Here is a 13791-nt window from a genome sequence, read left to right as displayed (position 1 = left end):
TTCCAAATGATTATGAGTGAATCAGGGCCCCATTGTACTTTACAAGTATACAACTGTAAACTTACTATTAAAATGGTGTGGTGTTGGGGAGAGGTTGCTTTTCATATTTCCCAATGATTGCTGATGAGTAGTTTGATTGAAGTCTTCCCATCTCTCAAACTGAAGGCATTTTGTGGCAGTCCTGCCACACTGTATTAGCCACCTCTTTGATGACATCCAAGTGCCCCATGCATAGAATGGTTGGCTACCTATAGAGTTTCTTAAATTATCTGAAATTTGAGCTCTGAGAGAACTATTAGACATGGTGACATTTGAATTTTACTAGCAATCATTCACCCTGCCTGAAAAACTTCTGCTTTCCCAACTTTATGAAAGATCAGTCTCATTTGAAATTAGGGAACTTCATGGTAAGCATAGACTAAAGAAATCTACCTGTGTCCAGAAATCAAATTATAGTGGGAATGATTGGGTGAGCCACGGTTAGCCTTTGGTTCAATGCATTTCCCAACTTTAGTAGATAATACAAGTTTGCAGGTATGTCTACTTTTCAATCTTTGAAAAAGTGTTTAATATGGTCATGCTTGGTGATGCAGCACAATACCTAAAGGCTACGTTGAGATATGTTTCTGATCCTCTGAGAAGCTTTTCTGACTCAGTAGGCTGTGAACATTCACAATAGCCTAGAGGCAATCTTCCATGAGTTATTGTAGGTTGATAACTGCACTTGGATTATTTTTAGCAAAGAAAATTTACAACGTGGTCCATGCTATTCCTGCCAATGGAGTACTGTAGGATAAGAATCTCTGGTGGACTACCAAGACAAAACAAGAGCCCACATAATAAAGTATTTCATGAAAGACCTTCATTAATAGCACTGATATAGTTAAAATTCTTTGCTGCAACAATCTCAAATTATGTAAATGGAATAAGATGAAAAAAGAAGTAAAACCATCTACAACTTAAAAGTATACTTTGTGAGTGCATAATATCCTTCTGTTAAATTCATATTATAAAAAGCTCGAGCTTCAAGAGATGAATTATAAATTCAGAACAAAAAGAGATTATTGAATTTAAATGAAATATAGAACTAATCTATTCAGAATATGTGATCATTGCAGATAAAAAAGCAGAGTTTGCCTCCTCCCCATCTTCATCCCCTGTCAAAAAAGAAAGTTAAACAATGATCCCTCCTTGTTTCAACATCAAAAACGACCCTGGACTTCCATATTAGCATAGAGGCTCAGGTTTGAAATATTCCCTTGTACTTAAGAAAGCGTAAATATGTGGTTTGTTGAAGTATATTTATAATTTATAAATTATAATTTCAAAGCTTTTAACAATAATAATAGTATCCTCAAATATCATATTCTCTATTAAAACTGTATTGTGAGATAGTTATAGATCATTTGCAATTATATGAAATAATGTGAGAAATCTTGTGTACCCTTTACCCAGTTTCCCTAAGTAGTAGCATGCTACAAAAATGCTACACTGTCACACCTGTGCTATCCATGCCGACACTGACATGGTCCAGCTCCGTCTTGCTGGGAGCCTGCATGTGGCTTTTATGCTCACATTTGCTTCCTTCCTCCCTTTTGGTCACTGGCAACCACTAATTTGCTCCCCTTTTCCATAATTTTATCATGCCAGGAATATTATACACATGGAATTAAACAATATATAAAATTTTGAGATTGGCTTTTTTCCATTAGTGCAGTTCTCTGGAAATTCATTCAAGTTGTTGGTATATCAGTAGTCCCTTCCGTGTGATGGGTAAGTTGTTCAGGTGCAGATGCACCGTGGTTTAATTATTTACATGTGTCTACATGGGGGCTACTTTGAACAGAGCTGCTGTAACACTAGCGCACGGGCTCTGTGTGTGCCTGTCCTCATTTTGGGGAGATAACCCATGCCCAGAAAGCAATTCTAGGTCATATTGCAAGTATACTTTTTTTTTTTGGTACCGGGGATCGAACTCGGGTCCTTGCGCTTGTGCAGCAGTCGGCAAAACCACTGAGCTAAATCCCCGGCCCGAAAGTATACTTTTTCTAAGAAACCTCCTGTTTTGCAGAGTGGCTGTACATAAACGCTTCTGTTTCTACTTTCAGGGTTTTTATCTTTGGTTTTCCAAACCTCGACTATAATGTATCTTGGTGTAAGTTTCCTTGGCATTTTCCTGTTTAGGCCTCACTCAGTTTTTTGATTTTCTATATTTATGCCCCTTTTAGAAATTTATTCTAATTTAAATTTTCAATAATTTCTTCGAACACTTTTTCAGTGCTGTTTACTTTCTCTTTTTCTTTTGGAATTCATGACACATACGTGACATCATCTGTTATTGTCCCATAGTCCCTGAGGCCCTGTTGGTAGTTTGGATTGAGTCATTTCTACTATTCTATCTTCAAGTTCACCAATTTTTTCTTGTGTCTCCTTCATCCTGCAGTCGAGCTTTCTTATTTTGGAATTGCATTTCTTCAGTTCTTTTTAAAACTTTGTATTAGTCCATGTTTGCAGTGCCTACTGTTTATATTCCTTGTGTGCGATTGGTAAATTTACGTCACCCATCCCTTCCCTCTCCCTCCCTCGATCTCTTGATCTCCTTCCTATCTGAGAAAGGTCTATCTCCCTGCTTCCTATTATCTATTTTTTGTTTTGCTCTGTTCTAAATTTTCACTTCAGTTCTTCTTCATATCTCATACTTCTTTGCTGAGAAACTGTTTTCACTTACTTCTTGTGTATTTCTGATTACTTGTTGAAGCATTTTATGATAGCTAATTTAAAATACTTGTTAGATAATTCTAATATCTCCATCACTTCTATGCTACAGTCCATGGATTGTCTTTTTATTCAGTTTGAGATCCTTCTTAATCTTAGTTTGGTGATGTATTAGTTAGGATTCTGGAGGAACAGATTTAAAATAAAAAGCATAAATAGATGACTGATAGATAGATAGATAGATAGATAGATAGATAGATGATAGATCACAAAGGATTTACTGGGTAGTCTTACAGAATGGGAAGCAAAAGCATCCCAGTGGCCCCTGCCAGGTCACAGGTAGAACAATGCAAAATGGCTGTCAGTGCACTAGAGAGCCAGAGGAGCCTGTGAAAGCCAGGGCCCAGAGCTCCCCCGGAGTTCAGTAAGAACCCTTGTGGGAAAGTCATGGGTCTGTGTTAGAGGCTGGCAAGTCTGATCTGGAAGCCTGAAAGACATGGAGACGAAAACGGAAAGGCAATGGTGAAAAACAGAACCCTTCTGAAGAAGAAAAAAGGGAGACTTCTCTCTTTCCCGCGGTATTCCGTCTGTTCTGCAATCTTATTGTTGGTGCGGCCCACTTCCAGTTTGTGGCCCGCTGCCAGTCATCCACAGACACACCCAGAGCTTCCCAGGCTGCTGGGGGGGGTTCTTACTTCAGCTGATGCATCACAATCAGGGACCGGACCGATGAGTAATTTTTAATGGAAACATGGACGTTTTTGGTATTATATTATGAGACTCCAGATACTGATTTTGCTTTAGATGACTACTCTGACGCTCTGGCAGGCAAAGGCAAGATGCTGACTCTTTTCCACCCAGTGAGGGGAGAAGGTCAGGCTCCTTCCTCACCCAGTCTGGATTCCGACTGGGTAGAGAAGTCTCTTCACAGAGGCTGAGAGGCAGGGAGGCTTCCTTCCCCGCTGCTTACCTGACATCATGTGGCTGGGAAGGGTAAAGTACCTTGCTAGTTACCACTGCCAGGCAGCTTGCCCTGGGTGTCTTAGGGACAGAGAGGCGGACTCCCTCCCATCCTGCAGAACAGTGATGAAGTCCTGACTGCCCAGTGGGCCTCCTCCGACACTCCTGCCTTTGTCGAGAGGAGAAGGTGCTTGGTTGTCACAGGGCAAAACCAGAAGTCTAGATTCCCCACAAGTTTTCAATGGTCTGGGGCAGGGGGATGAGGGTGTGACTGAATTTGCAAGTTCATTTTCTACTCAGTACTGTTTTCAAACAACCAAACTATTCCATGAACTTCAAGAAAATTTTACTGAATAGCCAATGAATGGAGACAGCGACCTGGCAGAAAGGGGCTGGGGTCTGAGTTTTGCTAGGACTATCCCTGAGTGGTGTGGTGTGCATGCTCTCACCAGACCTTTTCATGGGAAGATGAGATTCCAGGAGTCAGAGGGCCTGTCTTCTCTCCTGTCCTAATTTGGGCACGATCAGATCTGCCCTAGCTCTAGTAGGTGTGTTCTTTATCACTATAATGAGACTGTCATGAACTCCCGGTCCCTTGGAGTGTCAGTGTGGCCTCTAGACCAGATCAGACTGGCCTGCAGCCCCTCTTTAGCAATAGGGAACTTTCCAGTTGTCAGCTTCTCGGCACCAAGTTGAGTATACATGAGACCACAAAAACATAATAATAGTAAAGTAAAATATATACAGAGACTTCACTTCCCCACCTTTCCGTGAGCCCCAAAGTCCCTGACAGAGCTGCCTTCTCCCCACCTGTCAGTCTTTCTACATTTGTTACTGAATAATCTCCAGGGTTTTGAGTTGTGCTTAGTAGAAGGGAAAGACTATCCTTCCCACTATTCCAGCTTCTTGCAAAAAGTCAAAAATGCAATGTTTTAAACACTAAGCTTATGACATTTCAGATTATTACAATTGATTTTTTAAATACTTACCAAAAGTCTTTAGTTTCCTTTTATCTACTAGCTTCTAAATGAATTTCTGAAGTATACAATTATAATTTGATTTTTGGACATAAAAAACTTTTAATCTGATTTAGTTATGAAGAGAAAAATATCATTTACTTTTGGTCAGTAATAACATCAAGATGATATGTAATTCCCTACCAGGTGAATTAGTAGTGAACAAATCATATTAGCTGTATGAGGGTGAAAAGATGAATAAAAATAAAAAGATTTAGACTTCACTCTGCTTTGAATGCCAAGGACTAAAATGACTGGAATAATTTGTTTTTTCACAAGTGGATAATTATGTGCTCCCCTAATAGAATACCACATGTACCTTCCATTATTATTCTAGCCTTGTTAAAGAAGGAACGAAGTGAAAGTTATTTCATTTTAATTTCAGGAACTCAGACATAAACAACAGCGTGAGTCTTTATTCTCTGCTTTGTGCCCATTACTTCTCTTGAAGTAGACTGAACTCCTCTGAATGGGGCACTTTCTCCTGCCTGAATTGAACCCATGTCTTCCAGCCCTGTTCTAAACTCTGTTTGGAAGAGGGCCTATCTATTCCTGCTTTGCCTTCTCTACTCTCTCCTAAAGCCTTTCTGTCTCTTGGAGTCAATCCCAAAAGCATCCTGGGTTCAATCCCTAGTACCACAAAGAGAAAAAGAAAAAAGTGCCAACCTAACCCTTCTGCTGGAAATGGATGGCCACTCTTTGGGGAAAGTGATGCTCGATTTGGTCTTGAAGGATGAGTGAGGTTACTATAGGTGCAGGGCTGTGGGGCAAAGGGAAGAGGGGAAGTAGGGGTTAGCATCCCTTTCTGGCAGAAAGAGCAAATGAGAGGAGGAAAACCACCAGATACTTTCCAGGAAAGTACCAGCAACTAACAACTGCCCATCAGCTCTGGCTAAAAATGGTGGTAAATGACACAAGCAAAAAAGCTGAACATCACTTCAAGAATGATTTGTGCTCCATGAAAAAAATAGTACATTTTTGAAGGAAGTACTCTTTAAACATATAGTACAGAAAAATGGCCTAGATTTACAACTTGGTACATACCCAGAGCCCTCTGGTGATGACCCTAATCTGCCTTCATAGTTTTGATTCCCATTGTACTCATATAAAGGCCCCAAAATTTAATCAGACACAACTAGTGGATCCTCCCCATCTGATGATCTCACGCTGGGAAAGCAAGCCTGTTTACCTCTCATCCGCAAACTACACATAAGTTTCTCTCAGAGAGGGTTTTGGGGATTAATGTACTGATACATGAAAACACCCAGTTTCCTGTTTATCATTTAATGCACATACAATTTTCTTCCTGACAACTTACCTAAATCTTTACATTACAATTGCATGTGCATCGCTGCTACAACATGGCAGATCAAGACCAGGACTGTATGTAAAACAGTTGCTTTGACCAGGGACAATTTTCTCCTTTTAGAACATATATCTAGAGACATTCTAAATTGCATCAGCTGTTGACTCTCTTGATTGTAGGATGCTACTGGTTGTCATACTAAAACCCCAACAGCCTCCACAAAGAGCTATCCAACCCAATCAGCCAATGGTGCCAAAGTTTAGAAGGCCTGGTTGAGTTGACATTTGTAGTCTAGGCAATGAGCAGAGCTGTAAGGGATAGGAAGAATTCACAATTGTTAGAAATGACATGAAACCTCTCATCTACATTTAAATTTTACAAATTGCTATTGAGAATTTAAAATCAAGTTGGAAATTTTTATTGTGTGAGGAAATTGGATGATAGCGAAGTTTATGAACCTTGATTAGTTTGGGGAAAAACAAGTTTCCATTTGTATTTAGAGGTGACCAATTTAAAAGCTAAAGTTCTCTTAACCAGCAAGCTTTTGTAATGAAATGCAGTAGGATTTACTTTTATATCAAAGGAGCTCCCCTGGTAGTTAAGGAATGCAGCTGAATACAATTAAAAGATCATTGATAAGTAGAATGCACTTCCTTAGCTACTTTTAGGAGGAGTACACTTAATAATCTAGAATCTAGTGGCACTTTAATGAGGAATTTAACTTACTGGCCCTGAATCTCAAAATTTATCAATACTTGTTGCTTAGATTTTCATTTCCAAGTAATGAAGTAAGGAGGAGGACTGAAAAGTTTGTCATGGGGGAAGAATTACTTTATGAATAATTAAACAAGCTGGGGATTTAGCTCAGTGGCACTGTGCCTGCCTGGCAAGCGCAAGGTCCTGAGTTCAATCCCTGGCACCAAAAAAAAAACTAAACAAGTACTGAGAACTAAAAAGAGAAGATAAAACTATTGATAAAACCCTTCACTTCCTCCCCTAGCCACTGCCAGGCTCAAGTCCCAGTGAGAAAGTACCCATGGGACTGATCTATTCAGTGATTGCGTTTTTCCATGGCTTCTGGTGGATAAGAGATTAAGTATTGGTATCATCTCTATGAAAATGCTCAAATCACTACGAGATTTTTATCATCTTTGCTAACACCAAAAAAAAGACACTAATTTCTAACTAGTACCTTGTATTCTAAAAATAAGTCTCTAAAAACAAAGGTCTTGATGATTTCACACTAAGGAAGCAAATCTTATTATCACTATTTTACTACTAATAGCAACACATAATTCAAAGGGAAACATGTTGATTTTGTGACTTTTCCAGAAACCATGTCCATAAAAGAAACTAATTCTGCTTAGATACCCTCAGTGGCATTCTCATTTGGCTCTCTACTGTAAGGGCCCCTGAAAGACCTGGGAATGGTCACTGAGGCTTCCTGTTTCCTCCCAGGGTGACCAATCTGTTATTCCGCGCTACTTCTCTCCAGAAACAGCCTGAATCTTCTAGAACACTCTTTGTCTTTCAAAGTCAAATTAGAAATATTCTAACATACCTCTTAACTGGACCCCTTTCTGTCTCCAAATAGTTCTGAGCTCATGAAATACTCTCTGACTTCAAAGTGTTCCACTAGGATCCTGAACAGGATCTTTGTCTCTCAGCTAATGGAGACTAATTCCATTGGTCTTTCATGCTGCTCCTTTCTACCCTGAGCTTCAGCGCTCTAAGGGCTTCGCCCTTTCAAAATATCGCTCTCCGCACACTGAATATGACTGTGTGGGCTTGGTAGCAGCCACATCAAGGCGTACTGGAAATGCCATCATGAATAATCTTCACCTGTGTTCTGAACACCTACCATTCACAATTGACTCAGACTGGAGTACTTTTGTTTAAAAAGAAAGTCTTGGGCTTATCCACAAATTATGTTCATTTATTTCCTTCGACCAGAGCTCAGAATTTGAGTATTCTACAGGTGATATGAAGGAACAGAAGAGCACTGACTTTCAGGGGATGGAGCCAGTGTCTTGGCTGTGGTTGTTTGCAGCACTGATTTCTGTCAGCAAGGACTTTCCCGACCCCCGGCTCATCTTTGTAGTGTGTTTCACACTGGGCGATGGGCCCCGCATAACCCCAAACTCAGTAGGGGACGGTGTCCCTGCTGACTCCCAGGCTTCCTTACTTCTCAGTGACGTGTCATCCATGCTTTAGTTGCTGTTTCGGGTCTAAATTCGAGTTTCTCTTTCTTCCAGAGTTTATGCAACACACCGCAGAGCCTCCTTAATATTTTTCTCTTAAATCACTTTTCTGATGGTCAGGAGGAAGTCCGTTTTAGAATCCAAAGCCCCGACCAAAGGAAAAGTAAAGTAGAAGTTGACTGGCACAAAAGCTAATGTTAACTTCATTGAGAAATGGCCATGATTCTTTTATTTTTTTCTTTTTCACCTAAATAATTTGTATTAGATTATCTGGCAATTAACAAATCTTAGACGCTAGCACTGTGAGAGAAAAAGAGCGTGATGAATTTACTCATGAGGCAGATGAATGCCACTGGAATCAAGAGTCCACGCTGCAGTCCAGATCCACTCCGAGGAGCCACTTTGGAGCCCCGAATCTGGCTGTAAACCACGTGTCTTGGGAATGTCACCCCGCAGTGCCTGTTCCTAATGTCTAAAACACCTCTGTTTTGTTTCAGCTGGCAGGGTTCGTCTACGCCTGCTATGTTGTGAAATGTATAACTGAAGAAGAAGACAGCTGTGAGTATCAAAGCGATGTCTGTTTCTTTCAAGTTCAAAGGTTCTTCCTTACTGCTTCCTGCCCAGCCTTCCTGTCCCCTCAGTGCACCGTTCGATCAAGAGGGGCCCATCAGCATGAGGTGCTTTTCATAAAAGATCAGCATATTGAAAAACGTACTTCTTTCTTTTCAGTAAAGGTATTTTAAAATCTATTCTTATAATAATTCTAGGAGCAATTAAAGAGGGGAGATTGGAGATGGGAGTGATTTTTAAGTGTGGTCAATGTGACTTTGTTCTTTTTCTAAACCACCTATTAAGTATTGATAATTAACCAATTTCATCTGGGACTGCAAATATCAATCATCAATAATGTGTAGTGCCCCTAAAATTCTCACAAGAATTAACTTTGATTTGGGGAATTTGCTGGTGGCAAATCGGATGTGCATGTGGCCTTTCTGTCCTTCAGTTTAACACAAGTGACTAGAGCCCTGTCAGTCTCAGCCGTGAGCCCCACTGCTGGATGCAGAGTCTAAACAGTGGCGGCCTCCCAAAAGCCTCATGGTGGCTCTGTTGTCCCCTCCTCATCCAAGCCTGGCATGTGGAAGGTTTCACTTGCTCCTCCTCCTTAGGACTGGGAGAAAGATGCACCTATTCTCTCTGAGTAACACCATGCCCAATCACCCATACAATTACTTTTACTCAGAGAAAAAATCAGAATTAAAATGGGAATAATTTTCTGGGTTTCCAAACATATTCAGAATGATGGGGCTTTTGAGGAAGTAGAAGGGAAAGAAGATGGAAATACACTTCTCTCTCACATGACTTACACCAAAAGGATGAGAAGAAGAGGTAGAGTTAGAGGGCTAACTTGCACCAATTGTTCAGTAACTCTCATATATGAGATAAATACAACAAATATTTTATTTTATTTTGTGTGCAAAAGAAATAGTGCTTGATTCCCTAAATAAGCATTTGTAAGACATTCCTCCGTGTATCAAGCGCTGCATTGCTCTTAGGAGATTTTAAGATGAGCAACGCACGGTCTTTTGCCTCTAAGAACTTGCCTTCTATAAGGAAAGCAAATGTGAATGAGTAAGTACAATAAAAGCCTGTATGTTGAAGAAGAGGGGAAAGGGGTCAGGAAGGTTGTCACAGAAGCGTGTGAAGGTTTTCACACTCTTGGCCTGGATCTTGAAAGATAAACAGGTATGTGTTGAGCAGCTGAAGTGTGAATGGGAGGGTCTCAGGAGAAGGTGAAAAAGCACATAAGCATGTCACAGCGAGATCCGAGGCAGAGAATTACATCTTGTGCTAGAAGTGAACACACAGAGAGAACTGGAAAAAAGCAAGCCTGAATACAGTAACAGAAAATGGGTATGGAAAAATTTAAAAATGTTTTAGGGTACATATGCTTCGGTCAGTATTTGGTTTATAAAAAGAGAATCATTTGGGATGGACTTTAGGGAATTTGCAGTGATGTCAGTTTGAAGGAGAGACCACCGGGGAGGAGAAAGGCGAGGAAAGGCGGAGTGGTTCAGACTCCACTGAACTGACGGAAATGCAGTGCCGGGGTCTGGACTGGGTCCGTGCCGGCCAAGACCAAGAGGAACTGTGGTGTATTCAAACCGGATGTGCCTGGGAGCTGACGTGGGGGAAAAGCTCATGCTTTTCTGAGTCTGGCAGTTAGTAGACGTCTACCGCGAGGGAGTGGGCTGAAGAAAATGCCACTTAAGCAAAGTAGAGTGGACGTGCTGATTAGCTTGGGATGGACAGGCTGAGCTGAGGTGCCTGCAGAAGACATGAGAAAACATGTACTAAGGACTCATCTCATGCATGCGAGATGTATTCAGATTAGGAAGGGTAAAGGCTGTGCGGAGTTTCGAATGCATGGGTTGCACAAACTCTGATTCCACTTCGGTATGACACTCGGTGCCCGTGTGCCAGTCCGGTGGCTTAGCCACCACCTGTAGACACTGCCCAGACTCCGGCTTCCAACATTCTCCAGAAGGCTTCAAATTTCCAACTTGTGATAATTTCATTGTAAAGAAAATTATCTTGATCCTTAGAAACCGTGGTGAACGTGAAAAGGGAAGCCTGAGGTGTAGGACAGGCAGGGTCAGTCTCTGAACGCGTGTCCCGTTTCTCCTGCTGCGGATCTGCAATCCAGCACCCTGATCGGAGTGCAGCGGCAGGAGTAGGTGCTGGCTACCTGCTTGCCAAGTTATTTCAATTTCCATCCCTTTGTTGCCTCCGGAGGAGCAAATGACAGCTTTGTTCTGCAACCTGTGCTGACAGTGGACTGCAGAGGCCAGGGCCTAACTGCGAGCGAGGCCTGGCGGAGCAGGCAGCCTGGAAGCCGACCCAAAGCCAGGAAGCCTGAGAGAAAACGCGCCGACCCAGGGAGCACGGGGCAGACACCCTGGGCTCCGAGGGCGACAGTCAGCGCTGGACCGCGCACAGCAGCTGGACAGTCCAGTCCTTGTCTCGCTTTCTCCTTCGAACCTGTGTCCCGTTTACTTTCCTGGAGCCGATTGAATTAATATTCGTGCAAACACTGTTAGCCCGCGGGCTGCTGCAACACAGGCCCACAAGTCAGAGCACACTGTGAGCTCAGTTTGGCGCCTGGAGGCCGAGGGCAAGCTCGGCGCTGGCTCTGGCGAGGACCCTTCCCTTCCTGCCTCCGGTGGCACCTGCGGCCCGGACCTCGCCTGGGGAGCCCAGGCAGCGCTCGGCTGGCTCAGGGTGTTTTCCTGAGGCCGGGAGCCGAGCAGGTCCTGCCCTGCTGAGCAGATCCATCGCCTCCCAAGGCCTCTGGCCCGCGTCTTCAGCCACAGCAGAGCCGCTCGCTGGCTGTGACGCCGCTGCCACCTGCTGCCCGTCCGCCGAGGCAGGGGCCTCAGCTGAAACCGGGGTCCGAGCTGGAGCAGGGGCGGTTGTGTTCTCCCCCGAGCCCCTGCCCCGGCAGGCACACTCGCGTCTCCGGCCCACGGGCTCGGTCCTGCGGGCCCTCAAGGAGCCCGACCGTGGGGGATCGAGCACCACCCACCCAGCCGGTGAGCCTGCCTGACTCTTCCCAGGGCTTGTGCCAGAGTCGCAGAGCCGGGCTGCGGCTCAGTGTGAATTGGGGCGGCACAGCTCGGTCTACAGCACTCACACCTAAGCACACGCACACACGCAAGCGCCAGCACACACGCACCCACGCCTCGTGGGTCCTGGGCCTCTGAGGAAGCCGTGGGCCCAGAGCAGCGCTGCCCTCGGCTTCCGGACAGACTCACCGGTGCCTGCAGGAGCGGCTCAGCTGTGAAGCCGCCCGCCCGGCGCCTACCCTCATGCGGGCTCCTCTGCCGTCCGAGGAGCAGCGCCTCCCCAGGAAGAGGCCGGGCCCGCTCCAGAGGGGGCGCTCCGCCCTTGAACCCTCCTGCGCTGAGCGCAGCTTCTGCGGGTTTGCTCGGGGAAGGCAGCGCCGGCCTGGGGCTGGGGTCCCGGAGCCTCTCCCTGCCTTTGCGGCCAGCTCTTTGCTGTCGCGGGCCGCCTGAGGTGCCCTCACAGCCCCTGCCCCTTCCGTCCCCTCCGCCTGCTCCCTCTCACCGTGTTCTTAAAAGAAAAACTTTCCAGAGTCCGGGCGGAAAGTTTTCATCCCAGGCGCAGCTCCTCCGCGGCTTCTCCGCCCACGGCCGCCACCGCGCCACTGATTTATCTCCCTGCTGCCTTGCACGGTGAGCAATGAAAAGAAATACCCACGTGGTCGTGAAAATGCCGCTGGTCCCTGATAGAAAAAGAATCCAGCATCGTGTGAGGGCCTGGCCTTCACTGCTTTCTTAGGAAACGTCTCCTTACAGTTAGACTGATGGGGGCCGCGCTCTGGAAAACAGATCCATCTCTCCAAGCAGAGTCAGCCCTGCACATTCGTGGGTCTACACATGTGGATTCAACCAACCGCAGACTGGAGACATTTGGGGAAGAAATGCATCGGTATTGAATGCGTTTGGGCCGTCTGTTCTTGTCTTTATTCCTGAAACAGTGCTGGGACAACTACTCACAGAGCATTTGCACCGCCCTGGGAGCTACAAGTCGTCCAGAGGTCAAGTGCCCCGGAGGAGTGGGGAGGTCGCCCGCAGGTCCCACACAGGCTTCTACAAGGAACTTGCAGATCCACGAACTTCAGTTTCCACAGCAGCGTGCTGCTCGCGGCCCTCCGTGGACAGTGAAGGACATGGCGCTCGCTCTTCTGTAACAGACACTCAATGTATTTGCAAATATTGTTAAATATTGGAACCATCTGGGAAAGGATGTGGAATATCATTCTTACAATAATACCCTCAGGGGCCGGGGATTTAGCTCAGTGGTTTCGCCGCCTGCTGCACAAGCGCAAGGACCCGAGTTCGATTCCCCCCTACCAAAAAAAAAAAAAAAAAAAAACCCTCAGGAACTCATTTTGGAAGCAATATTGAAAAATTAGTTCTCGATGTTTAAACTTGGAGTTGGACACATGTCCACACCCACCAAGTGCAAATGGATTGAAACCTGTCTTCAGTTCCCTAAAAGTCAAGTGGCCTCCGGATAAAAGTCACAATTGATTTATTGAATCCTGCACTTTTCATTTAAAAAGAAACCCACAGAAAATTATTCACTTCTCTGAGGGTCATAATTTTCTGTTATTTTGTTTGATTTTTCCTCTGAACCGTGCTGGCCGCCGCGTCTGTGTATTGAACTCCATTCTGTCACTTTGATCCTCTGGGCAGCCAGTCAGGATCACCTGGGAGCTCAGTTCCGGTCTGTCCCCATGGAAAGGGGCACGTGGGGAGAATGAAGTGCACGCCTCCCTGTGTGGGCTTACTGCAGAAAGTGTAAAATATAAATTTCAAAAGAAAGAAGGAGAGAGAGAGAGAGAATCAAAACAACTCCATGGCTCCAAATCTTGCTTCATAACATTTTGGTATATTATACACCTCCTGGTTTTCCTCCTTCCCTTCCTTCCTTCCTTCCTTCCTATTAATCAGCTCGCTTTCTTCCCATCCTTAGCCTCATTCTGTGCATGCTGTTTGGTAACCTGAAC

At 44.5% G+C, this 13791-nt stretch overlaps 1 protein-coding gene across 4 annotated transcripts in view; it reads left to right on the top strand.

Moving 5' to 3' along the window:
* The window catches only part of Nkain2 (sodium/potassium transporting ATPase interacting 2), a 927662-nt gene that overhangs the window by 894559 nt on the left and 19312 nt on the right, over window positions 1–13791 (top strand). For all 4 annotated transcript variants that reach the window (XR_205888.4, XR_015442646.1, XM_004860140.4 and 1 more), the window contains exon 5: window positions 8696–8756. Coding sequence is in view for 2 of the 4 variants with exons in the window: in XM_004860140.4 (XP_004860197.1) it covers window positions 8696–8756 (61 nt within the window). In the remaining 2 variants the exon portion in view is untranslated. The remainder of the gene's footprint in view (window positions 1–8695; window positions 8757–13791) is intronic.

The sequence above is a fragment of the Heterocephalus glaber genome, unplaced genomic scaffold, assembly GCF_053883595.1.
Source record: "Heterocephalus glaber isolate CG9 unplaced genomic scaffold, H.glaber_assembly_v1.0 deba00001550, whole genome shotgun sequence".
In the NCBI taxonomy this organism is placed as follows: domain Eukaryota; kingdom Metazoa; phylum Chordata; class Mammalia; order Rodentia; family Bathyergidae; genus Heterocephalus; species Heterocephalus glaber.
Note: the sequence above shows the minus strand (reverse complement) of the source record. Positions and strands in the feature narration are given on the sequence as shown.